Source organism: Anabrus simplex, chromosome 6, assembly GCF_040414725.1.
Source record: "Anabrus simplex isolate iqAnaSimp1 chromosome 6, ASM4041472v1, whole genome shotgun sequence".
Taxonomy (NCBI): Eukaryota; Metazoa; Arthropoda; class Insecta; order Orthoptera; family Tettigoniidae; genus Anabrus; species Anabrus simplex.
This window is the reverse complement of record NC_090270.1, coordinates 67,800,000-67,826,266: the sequence shown is the minus strand read 5'-3', so window position 1 is coordinate 67,826,266 and position 26,267 is coordinate 67,800,000. Positions and strand designations below refer to the sequence as shown.

The following is a 26,267-nucleotide window of genomic DNA, read 5'->3' as shown; positions in this document are numbered from 1 at the left end:
TGTGAAAAGGAAACAGAATAATAATAGTAAAGATTAAAGGAAAGGATGGTACAATGATGTGTGTAAAACAAAGAAAATGGAGGTGATTAGAGCCCTAAAGGCATATAGAAAAGAGGGGGACCCTAAGGTTCGGGCACACTATTGTAAACTAAGAAAAGAATATAAAGTGTTGTTAGTAGAGCAAAAGAGGATATGGCAACAGGAGGAGGCAAAATTAATAAACATAGACTGTAAGAATAATCAAAGTGATAAGGTATGGAATAGAATTAACAAAATAAGTAGAGGTGAGAGAGGATATGCCAATGTTAAAATTGAGAATGGAGTCTGGACTGATTATTTTAATAAATTGCTAGGAGGACAGGATACTTGGATAAATAATAGAACATGTATGGATATCTCGAGGGGCTTAGAGATTTGTATCCCCTGCTTAGATGAAGAAATAACAGAATGTGAGGTTTTAGAAATGATTAGAAAGGTCAAATGTAGGAAAGCGGGTGGCTTCAGTGGTATAACTAATGAATTTTGGAAAGAAGCAGTAAAAAGTCAACAAATGCTGGAAATATTAGTAAAATTGTTCAATAGGATATTTGATTCTTTGGAGTTTCCTAAGGCATGGCAGACAGGTATAATATGTCCAATTTACAAGAAGCGTGGAGAGAGAAGTAATCCAAACAACTACAGAGGTATAACACTATTGGACTCCCTAAGTAAATTATATACAGGAATTCTGGCAAATAGACTGATGAAATGGGCGGAAGAATTCTCCATCCTCTCGAAATATCAAAGTGGTTTCAGAAAACGCAGAAGAACAATAGATAACATCATGATTGTAAAAACAATAATAGATAAGTATATAAAACCGAAAGCAGGAAAACTATATATATCGGCTATAGATTTTGAAAAGGCCTTTGACACAGTCAGCAGGGGTGCATTGTTCGCAAAATTACGCCTATTAGGGGTATCTAGTAAGATGGTACAAGCATTGGAGGCAGTTTACCGAAGGGTGCAATGCAGTATAAGGGTAGGTGACGGGGTAGTATGTGGTCAAATAGATTCTTTATTGGGTTTGAAACAAGGATGTAAGCTATCTCCTATTTTATTTCTGTTATTTATAAACGATATATTAAATGGACATGGAGGTGATAACTGGATGAGTCCAGTTTTAGTTAATCAAGAAATACCAGGCCTAATTTTCGCGGACGATGTCCTGCTGATGACGTTAACGGCCGGAGGCATGCAAAAAAGCATTAATGCTGTGACAGAGTTTGCTAAAATGTGGTCATTAAAAATCAACATTTCTAAGACGAAAGTTCTGATCTGTAAGAAAGGCTGTAAACGAGCGAAGAATGAGCAATGGACGATTGATGGTTGTCAAGTGGAGGTCACAAATAGATTGGAGTACCTGGGAATATATATAGCAAACAACGGGAAGTGGATCCATCAAATAAAACAAGCCAAATGGAAAGGTCTTGCAGCATTATCAGTAATTAGAATTCTTGAAAATAAATTTCCAAATATAGACTATAAGATTCAGAGAAATGTCCTGCAAGCCGTAGTTAAAAATCGAATGCTTTATGGAGCTGAGCTATGGGGTGTAGAGAAAGAGTGTGAGATTCTGAATCAGGTTATAAGTAAGTTCTGTAAAATTGTAATGGGGTTACCAAATTGTACAGCAAATTGTGGAGTAAGATTAATATGTGAAGAAAATATCCAAGTAGATGTTCTTAAGAGAGTTCTGAAATATCTGTTGAGATTGAAAGGAAGAGAGGGTGGCGAGCTTCTGCAGATCGCATATCAACATCAGAGAGATAATATCCAGGGAGAGTATTGGTTAACGAAAATCAGAAATATATTAGATAGGTTGGGATATGGAAGTTATTGGGAGAGGTTGGAAAGATCAACGAATAAACTAATCATTAGACGACTCAGAGATATTCAAAGACAGTGGTTGGTATCCGAGTGTAGAAGCAAGGCGACCCTCTCAGAGTTTATTAGGATAAGGCAGGATATGAACATAAATATTGTGAGTGTAAATAGAAGAGAAATCAGGGGTTTGATATGGTGGTTAATGGGAATTTACAAGAATAGGGGATGGATTAAAGTGAAAGATGCAACAAGGTGCCTTCTCTGTGGTGAAAACAGAGAAGAATTTCACATGTTGAAATCATGTAAAGAAACCATAGCGGTGAGAAGGAAATTTTTGAATAACAAGGAACAATATATGATAAATGAGGATGAGAATGGCTATAGGATTATTAAGATGATAAGCAAAGAATGGTATAAACCTGGTAATCTCAGTAAACTGTTAATTGTAATTAGAAATTCATGTAGAAGAGTGTTGAAAGAGCCTACAATGAGGGTAGGTCATATTACGGATGGATGATTGTGTTGCGAACCGATTAGTTAAGAAATTGCCAATACGGCTATGTAGTAAAAGGAATATTAGTATATATAGCACTGTAAAGTCGATATGTTAGTAAGCCATAACGTAATTAACTGTCAAACTGTTTGTAATGAGACAGGACCCAATGGATATAATGTTTCATCCTCAGCTGCTGGTGATCCGTGGCTGTAGGTTGATAACATTCACTCATTCATTCACTACTCATTCCACATACATTATTCATTCAATCATTTATTTAATTCATAATAAGGGCTCTCTCCCCAGTTACTGGTTATCCGTACTGGGAGGGATGAGTATTTTTTCCTAACATGCATGCATGAATATCCATATACCCATTCATAAATCCATCCATACGTGTTTTGTAGGTATGGCCCTTGCATGTGGAATGGCGATCCGCCTGTGCAAAGGGCACTATTTTAGATAGGGAATCATAGCCAATTAATTAATTCATTCATTAATTCATACACTTATGTAAGGCTATAACCGAAGTAGGACGGGATAGGACGGACCTATCCCAATCGAATATGTAGAGTGATCTAAATGCAACAGAGAAAGAAGAATAGGGAGGGGGGCACATGGGGTGCGGGATTTCCGTTTACGTGTGCCTCGCAGAAATTAGGGAATGGTGAGAAATTAGTGTTTGACAGCTATTAGATCAGGTGGGGTCTTCCGTTTGGGCCTCAAGGGAAAGGGCCGGACGTGTTATCCTTGGGAAGGTGGCTCCTTTTTCTCACCAGGGGTGGATAACACGACCGGGCAGTAGTCATACATAATCCCATCCATGCATTTATCCTGCCAACCGAATGCTCTCTCCTCAGTTGGTGGCTATCCGTGACTGGGAGGGAAGTGGTCATTCATTTATTCATGCATGCATGACAATATTACTCGGTCATGGAATCATTAAAAAAACTCATTCATGCATTTATGTACACCCATGTATAGTGTCTGTGAAAATGGAGGAGAACTCTGTACAGACTTATGATAAATAAATAAATAAATACTGCCGGGAAATCGTACTTTCTTAACAAAAATTCGAGGAAAAGGTAGAGGAAAGCCGATCCATGGAAGAATGAGGATATAGGTATATGATATGAAAGGGCCACGAATGCCCAAGGATGTTAAAATTAGATGTATGTATTAATGTATTTTTACCCTTTACTCATATCATGCTCCATTACATAACAGTAATACAACATGCTTTAAATAATCATATTATAAATTTAATTATATTCCTAACTACGTGTGAGATACATTGATAATTTGATGGCTGTTATGATCAACAATAAATAAATAATGTAATAAATCTACTATACATCGTTTTTCTTTCACAGTTGTTCAAATACTATTGAGTTCACCGTAAGAATTATTTGAAATAATTTTTGACTTACTCACTTTTGCTCGCTATCCATGACTCTGCACCTGAAATACATGTAATTAAAACACATCTTTCTCCCTCAAAGTAATTCACATCAAGGTAATAAACGGTCCACAGTTTTAACAATTCCATTGCATGGATATACAGGATTACCTAAAGTTTCGAAAGGATTTAAATAAGCTCTGATTATTTCCCATGACCCGTTACCATATGTATGTTTTTGTCATACTAAATTAATAATATTTTGCAAAAAATATCACGTAACACCTGAACGTGTTATATTTCCAGGAATTCAACAATGGCTATGCGTGCCGCAATCTTGTTCAACATTGCGCTAACAGCTCTGTCCAGTGCTTTTGCTTTCTCAGTGAGCGGAAGGTTCTTCTCTCCAGCAAGTGTCTTCCATCAAAAGCTCGACCACTTTGATCCCCAGAATAAGGAATACTTTAAGCAGGTAATTATCATAGCATATTCCCTCTAAACTCTAGAGCTAACAAGAAATGAATTTCACAGTTAGTCCGCATTGTCAACCTTAACAAGTTCGGAGTTCTTAATGGCTGGGTAATTCCACGTTTACAATATTATAATTTTTCCGTTTTTCTATTTTGTCTTTTAATGAGGCATCTTCAGCCTTGATGCAAATCGAGTAAACAACACACAATATGCCTCATAACAATCAAAAACAATGACTTGTCCGTAAATCTAGGAGTCAGTATGGCACAGATAAAACATGCATAAAAGTAACCGAAAGCAGTTCATATCGTTAAAATGTCTTGCAATGAAAATATTATGTCATTAATGTAGACAGCTGGAAATTGTAAGTTCCAATGGATTTATAATTCTTAAATCTATAGGTTTAATATTAGTGTAACAATATTCTGAATGTAATAATATTGAGTTTGGGTTAGAGGAACAAGGACACATTTTCAAGTCTAGAACTATTAGGTACCGGTACATAGATTATATTTATAGCATATAAATAATGATCCGTCATATTCTTTTTAAATTGCATGTTCTGAAAAGGCAATATTAATATTCATTGGAGATGCTGGACGTCGCATTCAGGGACCGAGGCTGACTACTGTGGTGACCCTCACTTACTATCAATGTTTACTTTCAGCTTCCAAAATCAGAGTATGATAAGTTAATAACCGTCTCCCATTATCTCGGAAACCACAGATCATGGGGAGGGTCTTGTTTATTGTAATCTTTCCTTATTTTTGATACATGCAGTATACAAAATTGATATCCTTTAGCATAATTATAAAACACAAAAAATACAGAAATTAAGCAGTGTCCAGAAAACATCATAAGCCAGTTTTAACACATAAATGATTTAGGAATTGAACGGAGAAAGAATAGCCTGGAATGAATGTTAGAAACATTGAGTTAATAAATAGAACTTTAAAAAGCAAAACGCAAACTAGGAAGAAAGCCCTAAATTTCTTGGACATGCCATACAGGTCCATCGGATGCTCCGGAAACGTGACCCCCAAAGTGATAATATTTGATAATTTTTTTACACACCATTACCTTTGTTTTCTGTGTATTAATTTTTAAATTCCAATCTTTGCAGTAATTTATCACTTCATTTATACTACTCTGCATACCCGCAGGACTCAGTGTGAGTAGGAGGATGTCACCTGAAAAATTGAGACCGAGAATATCCTGATTCCCAAGACTTGGGTAAACCCCCGACGTAAAGCCTTTCGATTTAAATATCTCCTTTATGAATAATAAAAACAGTAGATGGTCAACTTACATCTCTGTTTCAGCCCTACTTGGGAGAGAATCTCGTACTTTACTTCCCTTAACTTTAATTGAGCACTTAACTTCTGAGTATATGCTTTCCACCGCACTGATCATCTTGTGTGACATATCTATTCTTCCCACATTTACCACAACAGCCCCTCTACACACAGAATCAAATACTTTTTCCAAATCAATAGTAGTGATGTACAATTTTCCGCCTTTCGTTTTTACATATTTATCCATTATTGTTCTCACCAAAAATATACCTCAGATGTATTCATCCCTTCTCTGAAGCCCGACTGGAGTCTCTCCAATATTGAGCCCCAATCTGCCCATTTCATAATCCTTTTTACCAGCACCACTGTGTATATTTGACTTATATAGCAATGTTATGCCTCTATAAGAATTCTGGTGTAATTTATCTCCTTTCTTCTTATAAATTGGGCAAATCGCTCCCTCTTGTCAAGATAATGGAAATTCTCCCCTTTTTACTTATTTATTTATTTATTTATTTATTTATTTATTTATTTATTTATTTATTTATTTATTTATTTATTGTCTTGTTTTATACGGCGGGCCTCAGGCTATGAAGCCTGCTATTCTGTTCGACCTGCATACACCTACATGAAGAGTTAAGTATACACTAAATTATCTACAATTTAATATCTTAAGGTATCAATTAAATGTTTAATTAACCTAATAACTTAGCTATTATATAATCCTACTATGTTATAAGAAACTTTTATTATTTATTAACCAGGTTTGACAGAGTTTCTTAAAGCGGAGGTGGTTTGACACGCTCCTAATTCAAGCAGGTAGGGAATTCCAAAATCGGCTGGCGGCAACTACAAAAGATCTACTGTAGCCAGTTGAGCGGTGAATGGGAATGCTTAGTACTGAGGTGGATGACGATCTGGTAGGAATACTAAAAGGTGATGCTAGGTAATGGAATTGTGTGGCAAGGTATTCAGGTGTGTTAAGGTTCAGTATACGATGTAACAGGGAAACAGTGTGTAAATTTCATCGCTCTCTTAAGCGTAGCCATGAAAGCCTACCAAATGCGGGAGAAATATGGCTAAACCTTGGTATATATGAAAAAATCGAACATATGCGTGATGTGCCTTTTGGAGCTTGATGGAAAGTGAGGCGTTCAGGTTGCTGTATACTACGTCACAGTAGTCAAATATTGGCATTACCATACTTGGGAAAAGCAGTTTTATTACATTTGGGGGGAGTAAATCTCTGAGTTTCTTAAGGGAATGTAAGGAATAAAAAACTCGCTGGCATATACCTGTTACATGTTCATTCCAACTAAGGTTTTTTTCCATTATCATCCCTAAGATTTTAACTGTATCTTTGAATTGTAACTGAGTGCCTCTTAATGTTGATGAGTGGGTATGCACGTCTGTGAGTCGTGCGTGGATTTTCAGGGTAGCTAAAAGAATACACTGCGATTTTGGGCATTGATTTTTAGTGCATGGTCATCGGTCCACCTACATATTCTTTCTAGGTCGTCATTCATATTATTTATTGCAGTCGGTAAGTCACGAGGATGTGCATGTGTATATACTTGTATGTCGTCTGCGTACACATGGTATTGACAATGTTTAATTACTTGTGTTAGTCCTGAAATCAAGATCGAAAATAGGAGTGGCACTAGCACTGACATCAGTTGTATTCCAGTCTCTACAGATTGCCATTAGAGAAATTTTCACCTGTAGATACACACTGCCGGCGATCAAAGAGATAGGAATACATCCAGGATAGTGTGCTTTGTGAGAAATTAAGAGCACATAATTTTGCTATTAGTATGTCCGTGTCAACGCAGTTGAAGGTCTTATTAAGGTCTAGAAGAGTTAAAACAGTAACCTCTCCCTTATCCATAGATAATCTTATGTCGTTTGTAACTGTATGTAGTGCAGTAGTTGTGCTATGATTGCTTCTAAAACCAGACTGGTATTTATCAAGAAGCATATTGTTATTTAAATATGCGGTTATTTGTCTGTGAACTATTTTCTCCAAAATTTGGGACAGAAATAGTAAAATGCAAATGGATCGAAAGTCTTTGGGTTCAGCGGGATTGTTGGTCTTCCAAAAGGAAGGGAATATGCCGGTTATCAGTGAGGTATTAATGATGTGGGTTAGAGTTGGTAGGATTACGTCTAGAGCTTTTAACAGTAACTGTGGAACAATCTCATCACATCCTGTCGCAGTTGTCTTTATTGATCGTGCAATTTGTCTCACTTGTGTAGGATTTACGAGGGAAAAATATAACTGTTCTCCTCCATTGTTAGTATTGCCATTGTGTAGAATTTTGTTAATCGTCTGTTCTTTTGTTGTCTCGTCAATGTTAATGGGTCTTGTAGTATAGTATTGGTTTAAATCATCCAGTGGTAGTTTAATGTCAGGAGTATGTATTTTATTTCCACCTATGCCCATTTTGTTAACGGTTTTCCAGACTGATGTCCTATTCCTGGTTAGCAAAATGTTTTGTGAGTGCCATTTTAGCATTCCTTACGGCCTGTGTGGTCCTGTTACGAAGGGTCTTGTACAGGTCAAAATCGTTTGGTATTTGGCTAGTTTTAAATTTTCTGAACGCTTTATCTCTCTCTGTCATTAAATCTCGTATTTCCTGAGTCATCCATGGAGCCGCAGGGCGTGTTACGCCAGCAGTGCGTTTTGGCGCGTGTTTATTGAGAAGAGCTAGCAGTTGTGTGTTGAAGAACTCCACTTTAACATCTATATTATCTAAAATATGGATATTACGCCAAGGTATGTTTGAAGCGTCTTCTAATAGGGCTTCGTTATTTATACTTTTTAGGCCTCGGAATGTAATTAATTTAGGTCTGTACTTGGGGCATTTAAGTGAATAAGCTAAATAAGTTAAGTCGTGATTGGATAGTCCGCAAGCAGATATTTGCCCGTGGGTCAGTACCCTATCAGGGTTATTCGTCACAATTAAGTCCAGTAATATATGTGCCGTGGCAGTGTGATGTGTTGCGTTAAGTGGCAAAATATTCATGTTACAAGATTTAAATATGTTGATTAGTTGTTTAGTCTCAGTCATTTTGTCGTTAAGGATGTCGGTATTGAGGTCTCCTAGTAATAAAACATGCTCATACCTGGGTAAGAGGTCTAGTAAGATGTCCTCAAGGTCAGTGATGTATCCAATCTTTGGTGGGCGATACACAACACTCAGTAAGCACTTTTTTCACCTAAAGCCTCAATTTGTATGAACATGAACTCAGGCCTTGCACAATATTCACTAATTGTTTTGTATATTATTTTATATTTTAGGTCTTTCTAATATACATAGCTACTCCGCCGCCGGCTTTACCTGTGCGATCATTTCGGATCAAAGTATAATTTTCGAGGTGTACAAGAGAATCTGACAACCAAGGTTTCGTCCAGGTTTCCCCGTTCATAACGATGTGAGGGTTGACATCAGCAATTTTGTTACGAAGTTCGTGGAAGTGAATTAGACTCTGAAAGTTAGCATGTACTACCTGTAAGGAATTTGGAAAGTTGTTAAATGCATTTGTAAGGGGATTAGTATTAGGGAGCTGGGTAGGTATGGGAGCGGAGATTTCGCTCAGCTGACTACCAGTAACCTTGCCGAAAATAGAAGCATGTTAAGCACTCTCACTTTGAGTTGCCAACCTGTACGCTGTCTTGCCTAGTTATTGTATGTAAATGTAATAAAGATAAAATCTAAAAGTAATAGTTGGAATAGTAATTATAGTCTAGTGATTAAAGTCTAGTGTCTAAGTTAGTTAAAACTGTAAAATGTGTAATGCCATATTAGTTTCGGTCTGTCGGTTTATTTAATCCTGTCCATTTCCGCTCGGCTCAACACACGATACTTCACACCATTGTGTTTCACAATAATTGTACCGTCTATTGTCCAACAATTTGACTCAGAAAATATTCAAATATTCAAATATTTTATTAAATAATTTAACAATGCTTCCTAGCATATGTCTGTTCTTCACCACTTGTATCCAAAACTCGTTTGATACCTCCGAAACAGCTTCTCTTCCTTTAGCTTTCTCTCTTACTTCTTCTATCGATGATGCCTTATCTAACGAAATCATAGTACATTCCAATCCTCCTGATACTCAACTCTATTTTCGGTCTCCATCTGTCTTCACCTCCTAATAATTTCGTATAGTAATCCACCCAGTCAGCATGACTTATTTCAGTTTGCCGAGTAGCTTCCTGCTTGCCACACATCCACCTAATTGTACTCCACACCTTCCTACTTTCATTATGTTTAGAATTTCTCCTCAGCACAGCACCCTTTGCCGCTGCCATTCAAATTTTGCTATTGCCCCCCTCTTACCGGGCATAGCTCAGCCGGAGAACGAGAGTCCCGAGGGTGGACCGTTCGTTGTCTGGCTTTATTTATTTTCGAAGGCAGGGTAAGAGACAAGGACTAGCGAAAAATAACACAAGAATATAAAACAACAGGTTCTGACCTTTATTATAAGCTAACACATATAACAATAACAAATTTAATTAACAATCTTGATGAGAAATTAAATTTTTCTTCCCTGCCAGTTCCTCTTAACTGCATATAATCTCCACTATTCTCGGTCGATAACGTTTCTGTAAGTATACATAACTTGTATTAGCTTACTTCTGGCTCAACGAAATAATAAAAAAATAAACATTTCTGTAGGAGGACCTCCTCTTAATAATGATATTATTCTCTATAAGTTAAAAGAAAGTGCAAATTATCTGATTCCTATTTCTCTTGAACGTTGAATTACCAGATTTACTCATTCCAACATTTATTTCAAATAAATCCTTCCTTCCTTAATGTGCTGAATAAAGCGTTAACTCAATAAAATTGAAAATTAATTATTCCAAAAGCTTATCAAAAATATTACTCAAAAATGTCTCCATTGGACTTAAATTTTGCACCATTGTGCCTGTACAATAATTATTCCTCTTAATCTTCCTCTAATATTTCGTCTGACAAACGTAAAGTCACTCTTTGGCATTTGACACTTCAAAAAAAATTTTTACGCCGTAGGCTTTACAAATTAAATAGTGAACCAAGTCCACGGAAATGATCCTTCCTTATTCATTACCGTGTGACACGCTGAATCTTACTTTACTTAAATACCAAATAAAATCCACTAAAGATTTAAATTTCAATAAGTTATGCCAACACAAACAACGACGCTGTCAATCAAGTCTCAACGAAATAAACACGTGGTCTGGTCAAAATCATGGTCAAAGAAAACATCATAATGCATTGAAATAATATCAATCACATACACAGCATTCACATTTCACATTAAGGCACGCGAGAATTATTTACACAATTTACAACGAATTCTAGCCTGTGAATATTAATCTCTGATTTTAATCCTAATATTTGAAATTTCTCGATGACGGTATGGGGCAAAGAAAAATATTTTACGTCCCTCAGGAATGTGATGAAGTCTGGATAATCACTTAATCAAAGAATATGAAATTAACAACGTTGATCATAATAATATCGGCGGTTGAAATCTGAAGAAATTTTGTCGACTGCAAAAACGCACTTAGAACAGGTCAAATATAAGCATCCGCCTTCATTGTTCATGAGTCACGACATTATTATTACTCAACTCCACGTCTATCAATTAACACGTGCTCCACTTGAAGAAATTACGTTCAACAACAAGTATTCTCCAAATAAGACTCAATAAATGGATTCACAAGTCACAAACACACAGTAAATAATACACTTTAGTATCGACCACTTCCTACCAGTTGTCTTTTTCGGTTTCTCCCTAAATTTATGATTGACTACGTTTGTTCTAAAAGCTCCACGATTTTCGATTATGTCGTCTGTGATATATTATTTCTTGGAGGTCCGCCTTTCTTCTAGCCATTTTATTTTGACCTTCTTTGAGTTGATTACTTTAAATAATCTTTTAGTTAGTCTGTCGCTGTTCATTCTGTAGATATGGCCATAGAAATTAAGGCGCCTTTTCCGTACGGCATCAGTAAACCTGTCGGTGAAGGAGTAGAGGTCCGCTGTTCTCCTCTTAATCCACATTCCATTTTCTCTCGTAGGACATCAATGTTCCTGAGAATTTTCCGCTCCTGCTTTTCAATTTCTGTAATTTTAGAGTGACCACCTAAGCATATCGTTTCTGAAGCATATAAAGCTTCAGGCAATACAAGTGTCTTGTAGTGTCGTAATTTTGCATTACGCGATATCACTCTTTTTTAGTAGTAATTCCACGTCAGTCTGTATGCCTTATGTAGTTTGTTGTTTCTTTCTACATTGGCACTACTGTCTAATCCTGATGTTAGTATAATTTCTCCAGGGTATTTGAAAGAGGGCATCTGTGAAATTGTGCCGTTTTCCATCTCTAGCGGAGTTCTTTTGCTATTTTGACGTAGATTTTCCATGAACTTGGTTTTCTCGTAGGATATCTGGAGGCCTGCCTTTGATTCTATATTGTGTAGTCTCTGTATGGCATACCTTGTTTCATCCTTGGTCTTACTAATGATTGCGAGATCATCAGCAAATGCTAAACATTTCACGTTGACCTTGCTTCCCAAATTTCCAATGTTCACACCCTTGATATCCTTTTCCCACTCTCTAATAACTTTGTCTAGAACTAAGTTAAACAGAATAGGGGAGATGCCGTCACCTTGACGAACGCCCGTACATATTTCAATAGGCTCAGAGATTTCTCCAAGGAATTTCACTTTAGAGGTCGTATTTGTGAGGGTCTGCTGGATAAGTGCTCTGGTCTTCTTGTGCACTCTGAGTTCTTCTAGAGCAGGGGTTCCCAACCTGGGGGCGCGCCCCCCTGGGGGGGCGTGAAGTGATTTCCGAATTCATAATTTTTAAACTCGAATATTATAATTTTGTGTAATAAACGTTTTTTGAATCTCTCCAAGTGATGTCGCGTCAAGTCAATCGTTCAAAAGCAGTGGTAGTTGCCAACTGTCGGCACAAACCTCTGGGGAACCGCGAGGTTCGAGGTGAAGTAAGAAATTTGGTGTGTTGTGAGGAGCGAAATGAAGCCTGAGAGCAGGTGCGGGAACAAGAGCACTCAACGCACGTTTAAATGCATACTTTGTGGACCTACTTGCGTGAAAGTAAACTATGACCATACGCGACATATTTCAACTCATCAACGATGTAGTAGTTGCTTTCATTTTACAGTGTTATTATTACATACTGTACAATGTTTTTTGATAAACAACATATATTACATGAAGGAGGTACTCGTATAAATGTCGGTATTATATCAAATTGATCTAGTAGCGAGAATAACAGGAAGGCTAAATTACAATAATTTTTTTAAATATAACATGTTAGGCTTTCACTGCTAGCGTGAAATTGTATGTAGGCCTACTGGTATTTTGGGCTATAACTACTTATTAATATTCAACCACAGCAATTAATGAAACAGTGACATTTTCTCGCCAAAGAACTTAACTGGCAATAAGTTACTACAGTCAGGAGTCGACATTAACTCTGAAGAACAAAGAATATCGGAGTTTCAGAAGCAACAAATGAAGTGGAAGTTCCTCCTTCCCTCTCACTCTGCGGCATATATACTCGTTATTTTGGTAGCTCGTCCTTGAATGCTCTGTTCCCACCCCTACACATTCTTATTCTTCCCTTGCAGTCAAATTGGCGAGAGTTATATAGTACAACTGTCCTATCAGAAATGGTGCAGTAATGGACATGACAACACATCGCCGATTGACGCTCAGTGGCCAGGCCCTTTGACTGTTGATTCTGTGCCTCGTATACTTTCGCAGTAGACGTGTCTGTCAAGTTGTTTATCGTGAGTGTTGTGTATGCTTCGCTGTAACCGTGCGACTATGTGAATTGTGTTATTTAATATTGTGACTTTAAAAAAAATTGATAACGATGTCCAAGAAGAGACTGTGCAATGATGACTATATTAAATATGGCTTCACAGTCGTTGAACGGAACGGAATAAAACAGCCTCAATGCGTAATCTTCCACTGTGTTCTGAGTAACGATTCGATGAGGCCTGTGCATTTGGAGAGGCATTTAAACACGATTCATTCAGGCTTAAAAGTCAAATCCACATAATTTTTTGCAACTAAACTCTACTCACTAAAACGTATGAAATTAGATTCATCGGGTACTTTTAACCAAGAAAATGAGAAAGCAGTGGAAGCAACATATGGGCTAGCAAAATTGCGAAAGACAAAAAAGCACACACAATTGGGGAAACATTAGTAAAGCTATGTATATTATTAGCCGCAAATATAGTTTTGGGTGAAGGGAGTCGGTAGAAATTGTCTAAAATTTCTCTTTCTGATAACACTGCAGACTTCAAGAACTGTCAGAAGACATTAAAATGCGATTTTTGGAGAAGGTGAAAGCATCTCCAGTGTTTTCAATTCAGTGTGATGAAACAATCGATGTGGCCCATTGTTGTCAACTGATTGTATACTGTCGATTTGTCGACAGTGGAATTTTAAGAGAAGAAGTGATGTTCTCCCAATGTTCGAAAACAACGTCGAGAGCTTGTGATGTGTTTTCTGCCCATTTATAGTTTTTTTCCAAGAACATGAACTTTCTTGGGAAAATGTAGTGGATGTAAATACGGATGGTGCATCTGCTATGATTGGGTCACGTTCTGGGTTTCTCAAACTGGCCAAAGATAAAAATCCAAACATCATGGGAACCCACCGTATAATTCACAGGCAGGCTTTGAGGGCCAAAACCTTGCCCCAAGATTTTAATAACACTCTAAAAGTCGCTATAAGAATTGTGAACTCTGTGAAGATAAGTTCTTTACAGATAATATTGTTTGAAGCCCTTTGTGTTGACCTTCAAGCCGATCACAAAACTCTCCTTTCCCACACAGAGGTTCGCTGGCTATCAAAAGGGAACATGTTAGCTCGGCTGTTTGAATTAAAGTCTGAAGTTGAAATTTTTCTTCTTGGTGAAAGTAAGAACGATCTGTATGAAGCGTTTATTGATGCCAATTTTATCGTCTCATTGGCATATCTTTGCAATTATTTTGAAGCTTTGAACAGTTTGAACTTAAAGCTCCAAGGCAAAAACTCCAATATTATGCTTCCTTTTGATGACATCAGAGCTTTCCTGGAAAAAATACAGTTATGGAAACGCCGGCTTCAGTTGAACATCTTCTCATTCTTTCACCACTTTAATGAAATTTTGCCGGAAAATGAACGTGATCGCAATAAACTTAAGGTGCAAATTCAGTCACATTTGGATTCCCTGGCACGAGAATTCAATTTCTACTTTCCCGATATCTCGTCATATGAATGGCCCTGGATGTTAACAAGAAATCCGTTTGCCATTGACATTGTGGCACTGCCAGCACAACTTCAAGAAGAAGCCATAGATTTGAAGTGTGATTCACAGCTAAAAAATGATTACAAAATATTAGAACTGGGCGACTTTTCGGTAAGCTTTCTTGCAGTGTGTCTTGAAATAGCCAAAGTAGCATTGCGCGTCACTGTCCCATTTTGAACGAATATTTATGCGAGTCAGGATTTTCAACGCTGAGTGTCATAAAAACAAAGCAGTGCTGTCGGCTTGATGTTGCAAGTGATCCCCGCTGTGCTCTCTCAAATATCAAACCAAACTACCGAATCTTACCAAGAGAAAACAGTATCAACCCTCTCACTGACATTTGTTGACTGATTTAAGGATTTATTGTAAAACGGTGTTCTTTGTATTGTGCTAAAATGAAGTTAGTAGTCATAGATATAAAGCGCGTACTTCATATTATTTTTTGATAAGTGAATAATGGAATAGTTCATTATGTAGTGTCATTAGGTTAGGTCTATATCCTCCACGTCATTTTATCGGAGAGGTTATAGAAGCGACGGGGTTGGGAGGGGGGGGGGGATGACCACCCGTATCTGAAAAGGGGGGCGTCGGCTGGCAAAGGTTGGGAACCACTGTTCTAGAGTATCAAATACTGTCTGTCTGTCCACAGAGTCATACGCCTTCTTAAAATCCACAAAGGTGACGATCGTGCTGGCACTTCGGCGAATCTTTAATATCGTCTTCAAGTTCCATATTTGTTCTGCACATGATCGACCTTTCCTGAAACCCGCTTGGTACTCGCCAATCAGGTGATCTGTCCGTTTTTCTAACCTGTTCAAGAGAGCTTTGGAAGGAATTTTGTATGCGATTGGCAGTATGCCTCTATAGTTGTTTGGATCTGGCTTGTCACCTTTCTTGTGCAATGGGTGTATTAATGCACACTTCCAATCCTGTGGAATCATTTCCGTTTCCCATATTTCTACTAGGATTGCATGAATTTTGCTTACAAGATCATCTCCAAGTTTATACATCTCCGCAGTGATGCCGTCCTTTCCAGGAGCTTTATTATTTTTAAGCGATCGTATGATCTCTGCTGTTTCCTGTATTGTCGGTGGTTGTGAATCGGGGTTGGGCATGGGCTTTTCAAAGTTCAGTCTTTCCTTTGAAGGATCACAATTGAGGAGGTCTCGGGAGCAGTCAGCTAGAATGGTGCAGTTCTCTTTGGTGTTCGTTTCTAATGTTCCATTTGCTCGACGGAAACATAAAGATGGTGGTTGATAACTGGATAAATTCTCACGGAAGGTCTTGTAGAAATTTCTGGAGTTGTTTCTAAGGAAATCTTGTTCGATTTCTATGAGTATATTTTTGTCATATGCTCGTTTCTCCCTGCGGATTATTTTTAATGAGATTTTCTGAACTTTTAGGAAGATCTCCCATCTCTTAGTTGTTTGATGTCCATTCCACTGACTCCATGCTTTCTTCCGTTCATCAATGGCTTTATCACAGGTCGTGTTCCACCACATACGTTTGCGTTTCCTTGGAGGCTGTCCTAATTTCATGGCTGGCGTCTGAAGTGTTTTACGAAGGCCCGGCCGGTCCTTGAGGTCCTGCTCTCGTATGTCTTGTAGAAAGGTCGTGGCGTTCTGTCGAAGACATTCTGGATCAACTCTTAGAGATCGTTTGTGTTTAGGTCTGCATCCGTTGGGTTGGAATCTCACTTTGATTTGTGTTAGGTAGTGGTCCGAGTCGACAACTCCCCTCCGTACATTTTGGATCTCACACATATTATTTCCGGAGATTGCGACGTGATCGATCTGGAATTCGCCCAATAACGGGTTTGGAGATTTCAACGTTTTCTTCTTATGTGGGGGTCTCGCAAAATGCGTAGACATGAGTTTTAAGACAAAGGTTTTACAGTCTATAAGATGTTCTCCGTTCTTATTCGTTCTCCAATGTGCCGAGTGATGACCAACAATCCATTCGCGTTTCCTCTCTCTGCCAATCTGTGCGTGAAAATCACCTACTAAGATTTTCACGTGATGCTTTGGAATCTTGCTAGTGGTTTCTTCTAAGAGTTCCCAGAAGGCTTCCACTTTCTCTGGGGTTTTTTATTGTCAGTGTTTGTGGGAGCGTGGGCGTTGACCAAGGAGTAAGCTTTATTGCCGGATTTCACAGTAAGTACTGAGATTCTTTCAGATGGGGATGCAAAGTCAAGTACCGCAAAAGCTGTTCCAAGTTGTGTTAAGTTCCCATGGATTCTTATGGCAGGTTTACCCTTCAACATCCTGTACTCTTCAGAGTCAAAATGGTTTTCATCCTGGTAGCGCGTTTCCTGGAGTGCTATGATTTGAATATCGAACTTATTCAGGGTGTACGTTAGCTGTTTAAGCTTGCCTGTTTTCAGTAGGGTGTTGACATTAACTGTACCTAAGAAGGTCTTTTTCTTGGGACGAAAAGATTTAGAGAAGCTCCGACACTTCTCTACATGATGCTCCCGATCCCCCAGAATCCGATGAACGGGAGAAACCGGACCAGGTGTGTCCAGAGCCTGGGGTAGTTTTTGTGATAACGTGTTATCCATCATGCCAATGTTGCAAGTTGAAGATACATGCAGAGGGTGATCATACTGGTATGATCACAAGGTCACAACTCGATGGTTAAGATCGAGAGGTGCCTCTTGGTGCCTTCCGGCTAAATTATCATTTACGATTAATTAGGAGTCCGTGGTTAGAACTTCGGTTGTAAGCCGAAGAGCGAGTTCTTCCGCTCTCTCAGCCGTTGGGAAATATCCTCTTCCGCCGTCGAGACCGTTGACTGCAGTCCTTTTTGCCTCAGTTGATCCGCGGCTGCTTATTTGGCTTGGCCTTATTCACACCTATCCTGCATATCTACAGGAACATCCCCTATCAGCCATATGGGACGCGCCGTGTCGGGGTTGAGGCCCCCCACCCCAGTGTCTTCCGAGGAGTTATGTCTAGCGCTTACTCAATTCGGTGCCAGACCCCCACGAAAGCTGACTGGGCACGGTGAAAATTAATTATTATTATTATTATTATTATTATTATTATTATTATTATTATTATTATTATTATGAAAAATGAAATGAAATGTCCTATGGCTTTTAGTGCCGGGATATCCCAGGACGAGTTCGGCTCGCCAGGTGCAGGTCTTGCTATTTGACACCCGTAAGCGACCTGGGCGTCGTGATGAGGATGAAATGATGATTGAAGACAACACATACACCCAGCCCCCGTGCCATTGGAATTAACCAATTAAGGTTAAAATCGCCGGCTCGGCCGGAAATTGAACCCGGGACCCTCTGAACCGAAGGCCAGTACGCTGACCGTTCAGCCAGCGAGTCTGACATTATTATTATTATTATTATTATTATTATTATTATTATTTTTGCTAGGGGCTTTACTTCGCACCGACACAGATAGGTCTTACGGCGACGATGGGATAGGAAAGGCCTAGGAGTTGGAAGGAAGCGGCCGTGGCCTTAATTAAGGTACAGCCCCAGCATTTGCCTGGTGTGAAAATGGGAAACCACGGAAAACCATCTTCAGGGCTGCCGATAGTGGGATTCGAACCTACTATCTCCCGGATGCAAGCCTCACAGCCGCGCGCCTCTACGCGCACGGCCAACTCGCCCGGTATTATTATTATTATTATTATTATTATTATTATTATTATTATTATTATTATTATTATTATTATTATTATTATTATTATTAGATGTGCGAGATCTAAAATTCGCGGAAACTGGGATTCGACAATATGTCATATGACACTAACACGCCTTAAATCACACATGAAGAAACTCTTACATAGAAATCCGGCGTAACACAACATGGCGTAAATCTGTCCCACACGGCTTCCAAAAAATATTTTCAAAAATTAAATTGTTAATTATCGGTGAGGATAATGATTTTTAAACATACTAGACTATTAAATGGGACAGCTAGAATAATCGTAGAAGACACACACACGTTCTAGCTAACTAATAGAAGTCAATAAACATCCACACACAAAGATGAACAGATAAACATTAGTAAAGTGTACTTAAATGAATGATGGAACTGGATCTTTGCCGATGGTCTGGAACATGTGGTCAGTCATCTGCCCGGGGTCGCTATCTCCCCATGCCGGAGATTGCCTACATTTTTAGCAGATCATTGTAGCCTCAGCGTTCCAAGTAAAGTTGCGGCAGGCTTCCTCTTCACAATGTAACAGCATCTTGAGACACTCGTCCCAACACGTGGCAATTTTCTTCTTTCTTCTCGCGGAGTAGAGGCTGAAACTAACATTTTTAAAATATGCTCCACACACACACGCGATGAAATTAATGATGGAAAATTACGTAACTTGTAGTAACGAAATCTGACAGGCTCGTTGATCCAACTATAACGAAGGGTGGCTGGTTTTACTGTCAGATTATTGATTTAAGAAGTAACCATCATGGAGTAGACAGTAGATATCACGTCGAAGTTCGCAGCTCGTCTAAGTCCGCAGCATAAGAACACGTCGAAGAATCGAAGAGCAGAGAGAGTTTCTTCTGGAAACACGGGTTTTTTATGCATATCCAGGGAAAGGGGTGTGACACTATAATTGTCTGTAATTGGTCGACGTCTAGCGTTCACTTCTCGAAAGTACTTCTGCCTGAGATTTGACATGTGCTGTCCGCGTGTCCAGGCGACCTTGGCCTGCTCCCTCAGTGTGTCACGTGGGCCAGATGATAGCTCCGCAGAGAAAAAATTAGTACAATTCTCCCCTGCCAATAAGACCGGTTTTGAACTGTTGGAGCTGTCCCCGTTATGCAGGCTGGAGAATATTGCTCGCGCTAATGAAATAAAATCTTACACACGCAAATACAATAAAAGCTTATTTTAGGCCAAATTTGAAGGGGACACTATGTACAGCAATTCTCTAGATTCTTTCCTCTTAGTGCAGAATTCGATCCTCTGAATTACCACCCCCCCCCCTGTTTCTTGTACGCCTTTGGTGTTTTCATTACTTCCAACTTTTTATGTCTACAGTCATTCTCCATTTTCCTCTTCACCTCCTTTACCCGCATCATCTCTCCCCCTTCCTTAATGATGAGTTCTAGTAACTTTACTGCCCTACCCATCTGATTATTCTCAATCATTATGTCTATTCCAATTTTTAATATTTTACATGTTTCTTCTTCATAATAATTCATGAAATCTTTCCCTAACACCTCCTTCCACCTGTATTTTGCAATTGGACATTCTTTACAATTTCTCGTGCAGTTCGCTATATATTCTCTTGTGATAATAACTGGTAAATGGTATGACTCTCCCAAATCCTGGACCTTTATACTCTTAACCATGGGTAACGCATTCCGTGAACATACTACCATATCAGTCACACTGCCCTGTCTTTGTTATATATGTCTGGTTTGCCATTTCATCACCACATTACCACCCGTTTAAAATATATAGTTCTTCGATACCACACAACTCACCATTTTATTACATCCTTTACATGGACTTACTCTCTTATGACTATATATTTCCTCTGCATCTTTGCCATACTACCGCCTCTGCTCCGCAACCGTGGCATTGAAATCGTCCATCAATACAATGCCTACGTACTCAAAACGATTTTGTACCCTGTTTTTTCCAGTGCTAACTCACCAACAAAGGTATTTTTTCGAAAATGGATTTACTTCAGGCGGGTTGTATGTAACGAAACCAATACACAAATCTCGCTCACTCTGTTCAGAAAATTTTGTTTTTAACCAAATCATTTCTTCTATTTCCGACTCAATGTGTTCTATTTTTCGTTTACCTCCTTCCTCACCAAAAGCCATTATACCACCAGGATGTCTACCTCTTAGAAGACTCCTTTCGTTTTTCCTTGAAACAGACAGTAAATTCTTCTACTCCTAGTACACTAGAACTATCCTCTAGCGCACTCACACTTTCCCTGTCAAAAAATTCCTCATTTGAATTACCTTTCTATGGCCAGAAGTCCTTCATGCTCACCCATCTACGTTTACGCGATGCGTCCTTCTTTCCAGTCCCTGACCTCTCCTCCCGCTGAAGGTCTTTCCCAGTCGTTGAACATCGTCTACATCAGCTTCCCTGCTGCTTATCTTCAGACTTCCATTTATTAGATCTAGTACTTTAGCTACTACATGTTCTTTGGGATCCTCCGGTAAGCCGTACATAAAGGTGTTTTTCTTACGGGTTTCCTTCTGGAGCTTTTTCTCTTTCCATCTAAATTATTTTATCTCTTCTTCCATTCTCTTCATCCTATCCTTAAAATTTGCTATTTCCTTATGGTTCTAGATCACCAGTTCTGTTACCTTTTGAGCTCCTCTTTCATACAGTACTTTATTACTCTCAGTCCACTGGCTTGTTCCCGTAGGAGCTCTCTTGTTTGTTCTGCTTGGCCCTTGACAATTCCTCTTATATTTTCCATCTCTTCCCATCCCACTGCATCAGCAGGACCAGGTCCAGGGCTCATCTCCACCCCTCTAATGGCCAGGAGCGCTGTCATCATTGAACCTGCCATCAGAATCAAACAAGTCCCATATGCTATCCGGCATTGTATTCCATATTACGCCTCGATGACCTGCCTCTGCCGTGTCAACGACCTATCGCCACCCGGTACTGTTCAGTAGAAATCCTCATGTCGGCACTCACTCAATGCACAACCTTCCTCTTCGTTTGCACGATTACAAGTGGTGCCAAAATCGGAGTAGAGCACATAAGCCGTGAATTCAAGAGATGGTGTAAATTATCTCACAAAGTAAAAGGTGTGGCGCTATTTGAACAATATAAACCCGCAAATAACTTGGTTAGAAATCATACCGGTTTATCAGTCAGTAAATGGCGTGAGGGAATAAAAATGACTGCTAATGTGTGCGCTGTTCGATCTCTTCCTGGCAGGTCCCAGAAAGGGAAACCCCTTTCGGTATTGCCGAAGGGGGATAGAAACACTTCCTCATGTTTTGGGATCTTGCCCTCATGGAGAGATGCTGCGAAACGCCAGGCATAACAAGATTCGGTCCTTTATAGCAAATTCCCTAAGATATAAAAATGATAGGGTCGCCGAAGACTTGCCGATAACTGTACCAGTAGGAGAATTGACATCGTAGCCTATAAGGAATCAGTTCGTTTTGAAATCTCCACAGACCATCCATAAGACGTTGATAGGGAAAAGAAGCGTACCTATGAACCGACCATATGTTACTATAAAGATAAATTTGGATTGAAACACATTAAAGTGATATGATACTAGCTCGAAGGACTATTCCTCGATTCATTGTAAATTTTTGGAAGCAGTTTCATTTAGAGATTACGGAACTACAAACTATGTCCTTGTTAGCTTTACGAGGTTCCATTTCATTACTGAGAAATCACTGCTACTTTTATAAGTTAAAGACATACTGAGAATGCTGAAATCAACAAAAATTATTGTAAACCTTAATTTAATTTGTTTCGTTATGTTTCGTCCATTGTGGCACACTTCGACTGAGAGAAGTTTTATAAATAAATGGGTAACTAATTGAATTCGTCACAGGATTATTGGTGTTTTGAAGTACATACGATTATAGTGGAACGGGCCTTGTTTCATCTAGGTGGAATGTCCACAATGTATTGGTTGCGTTGCCGGACAAGCCATGTGATTCCATATATTGAGGATTGTGAGAATTAATCTAAAAATAAAGAAAAGGGAAAGGGTATAAGACCTGAGCTAAGATAATATAATTTTAAGGAGTCTGAGTTCGTACTTCTTCGCACCGTTCCTCTCCCTCTCTCTCTCTCTGGCCCGGCTGACCTGTGTATGGCCTTGTGTGGAACTGTTTCTCGCTGCTGATTGTATGCTAGGAAAAGCATACTTTAGAGCGGCGGCGAGGGGAGTGGTAGGACAAGGAATCGAACGGGGAGGGGGGCATAATGACTGAGTATGTTGACATTATTTGCTTTCTGAAAGAAGGTATCTATAATTTCTTCGAAAATATTAAGGGTTTCAGTGATTTTGTTTTGGTTGTTGATAGCGTTATTCCTTTGGTCAACGTTAATGAAGATGTTCTCGTCTATGTTTAAGAGAACACTTTTACTGTATTAGTTCTTTTTAAAATAGTTAGGTCTTATTCAATATTAGAGAAGGATTGATTACAAACAGACATGTAACTACTCATAACCGAAAATCTACCACATCTCTTGGCATTAGGATGTTCTAAGTAACGAGTAGAGAAAATACGTCCTGTCTGTCCCATGTAATTCTCTGGGCAGTTAGTGCAAGTTAATTTATAGACTTCTGAATTCGTAAATCTGGATCTAGTATTAATTTCATGATGGTTAAAGGACAAAGTAGAATTGTTATTAACGGTTTTAAACGCAATGTTAAAATTATGTTTTTAAAGAGATTTTTTACTTGATAAATACTCTCATTGTATGTAAATGTGACGTAGTTATCACTTTTTTGTCTTTCATTCTATGACAAGAACAGTCACAGGTTTATTTCTGATTTTGTTGAGAATTTTATCAGTTAAGGTCTTGTTAAAACCGTTCTTGATAGCCAAACTGTAGATTATATTTATCTCCTTCCTTAAACTACTAGCCGATGACTAAACTAAAAAAAGTTGCTCTTCTCCGGGCTTCACGTTGGAATAATCATTATTAATGTATTAGCTGTCTGTGTGAGCTCCATGTAAATGTTGTAGGCGAGCTTTCCGTTAGTCCCAGTAACGGTTGAATGTAAACATTTTGTGATTTACCGACTTCCGATGCTAACATTAATTTTATAGTAGAGTCCATTTGATTCAAAAAATTCAGAACTATTCGGCCATTAGAGACTTTCTGGTCCATCACTGAAAGGATATTGTCCACATACCGAGTCCAGAAGCCGATTCCCTCTATCTTGTTAAGGATTTAATTTTCTTCTAGGTGCTCAACATAAATTTCAACAAGTATACCTGAAGCTGTTGCTCCCATAGGGAGCCTTCCTTCCTGTAAATTAAATTACTGAGTGAAAAATAGTTATTAGGAAGGACATATTTTGGCATGTTAATGAATTTATACGTTTCATGTCTTAAAATTTACCTATGATAACAATGATATTTACAGTAAGATACAAAGTTTGAAAACTAGAAAAGCAGCCGGAATTGATAATGTTTTGGGCGATGTACTAAATACAATGGGTTGGGATATAGTACCATATCTGAAGTACTTATTTGATTATTGTTTGCATGAAGGAGCTATTCTAAATGAATTGAGAATTGCTATAGTAGCCCTAGTGTATAAAGGAAAGTATGATAGACATAAAGCTGAAAATTACAGGCCAGTCAGTTTGACATGCATTGCATAGAAGCATTCGGAAAGCATTCTTTCTGATTGTATTTGACATGTTTGCGAAATTAATAACTGATTCGATAGAAGACAGTTCGGGTTTAGGAAAGGTTATTCCACCGAAGCTCTTGTAGGATTCCAACAAGATATCGCTGATATCCTGGATTCAGGAGGTCAAACGGACTCTATCGCGATTGACCCTTCTAAAGCATTTGAAAGGGTATATCATGAGAGACAACTAGCAAAAATTAATGCAACTGGACTAGACAAAAGAGTCACTGAATGTTTTGCTATATTTTTAGAAAATACAACTCAGACAATTATAGTAGGCAAAACTTTATCTGACCCTATAATAATTAAGTAGAGAATTCCTCAAACCAGTATTATTGGACCTTTATGTTTTCTTAAATGTATACTGTATATGATATGAGTAAAGAAGTGGAATCGGAGATAAGGTTTTTTCATATGATGTTATTCTGTACAGAGTAATAAATAAGTTACAGGATTGTGAACAACTGCAAAATGACCTGGATAATGTTGTGATATGGACAGTAAGCAATGGTATGACGATAAACGGGGTTAAAAGTCAGGTTATGAGTTTCACAAATAGGTTTTAATTACTGAGTTGCTGGGAGAAAGTTTCTTTTAGGGATAATTGTAAGTACCTAGGTGATAGACATCAAGCTGAAAATTAAGGAAAGTTGTTAATTGGGGTAGTCGCATAAATTGGATTGTAAATGAAGGGTATACATCTCTGCACATGGTTATGAAGATATTTAGGGATTGTAATCAGGATGTAAAGGAGAGGGCAAATAATTCTCTGGTAAAACTCCAACTAGAGTATGTTTCAGTTTAAGGGAACCTCACCAGGATTACTTGATTCAAGAACTGGAAAAATTCCAAATAAAATCAGCTCGATTTGTTCTGGGTGATTTCCGACAAAAGAGTAGCGTTACAAAAATGTTGCAAAATTTGGGGTGGGAAGACTTGGGACAAAGGAGACGAGCTGTCAGTTGAGAGATGGCGTGGAATGACTTCAGTATACGATTAAGTTTGAGTGGTGTCTTTAAAAGTAGGAAATACAATATGAAGATAAAGCTGGAATTCAAAGGGACAAATTGGGGCCATTTCTCGTTTATAGGAAGGAGAGTTAGCGATTGGAATAACTTCCTAACGGATATGTTCAATAAATTTCCAATTTATTTTCAATCATTTATGAAAAGGCTAGGAAAACAACAGGTAGGGAACCTGCCACCTGGGTGACTGCCCTAAATGCTCATCAGTAGTGACTGATTTGATTCTTAACGAGCTGTGTTCAAAAATATAGTTCTTAATCAGGTTAATGTTTTTTGACGGGTGTGTTACAGTACTTATTAGTTGCAAGAGTGTGGAGTATAGTGGGGTTTTAATGTGAGATGCCAGGAAATTTGACAAAATTCAAATGAAATTGTGTAGGGATTCTTGTTAGATAATGTATAAGGTCTTCTCAAAATTTATGGGCAAATTTGAATACTTTGTAGGTGGGACTTTTCTTGTAGTTAATAATGTGTTGTACAGGAATGCCATTTTTGTTAATTTTTGGCATAACTTTTGCTAACGTGATACCTGGGTTCATCCTAATTAGTTTCCGAGTTTCATATTCACTCAAAATGTCAGAAGTACTTTTCAATTTTCCTTAAGTCTCTTTGAACCCTATTGTTGGGATATTTCTTGATCTTTGTGAATGATGTATCTGAAAAACAACGTGCTCAATTTTGTCGATGTAGTCCAGCTTTTACATGATAACAGTGGTATTCCTTTTATCGGCTTTAGTGATTATTAGGCTGTTTTCTTTGCTTTTAAGTTTAAGATTCTGAAAACCTTTTTTTAATTTAAGGAGTTTTGGGGTTATGTGAATCGATTAGAATAGTTAGTTATTTTCGATCATAGTATCTACTTTCTTCTTGTTTTTCGGAAGGCAATTAGAAATTGCATGTTCTATTTCCGGTAAGTTCATTGATTTATTTGAATTGACTCAATTATGTTTTGGCTCCGTTTCCTAGATATCAGTTTCTATAATGTCAAAGTGCAGATCCGTTAGTGTTTTAACGGGGGTTGAAAGATGTGTTC

General features: G+C 38.3%; 1 protein-coding gene across 1 annotated transcript in view; it reads left to right on the top strand.

Annotated features, from left to right (window-relative positions):
- Positions 1-4,072: 4,072 nt before the first annotated feature.
- Positions 4,073-26,267, top strand: part of LOC136875466 (putative serine protease F56F10.1) — a 92,336-nt gene continuing 70,141 nt past the window's right edge. The window contains exon 1 of the mRNA XM_068228230.1: positions 4,073-4,233. Within this exon, the coding sequence (XP_068084331.1) occupies positions 4,078-4,233 (156 nt within the window). The 5' untranslated portion in view covers positions 4,073-4,077. The remainder of the gene's footprint in view (positions 4,234-26,267) is intronic.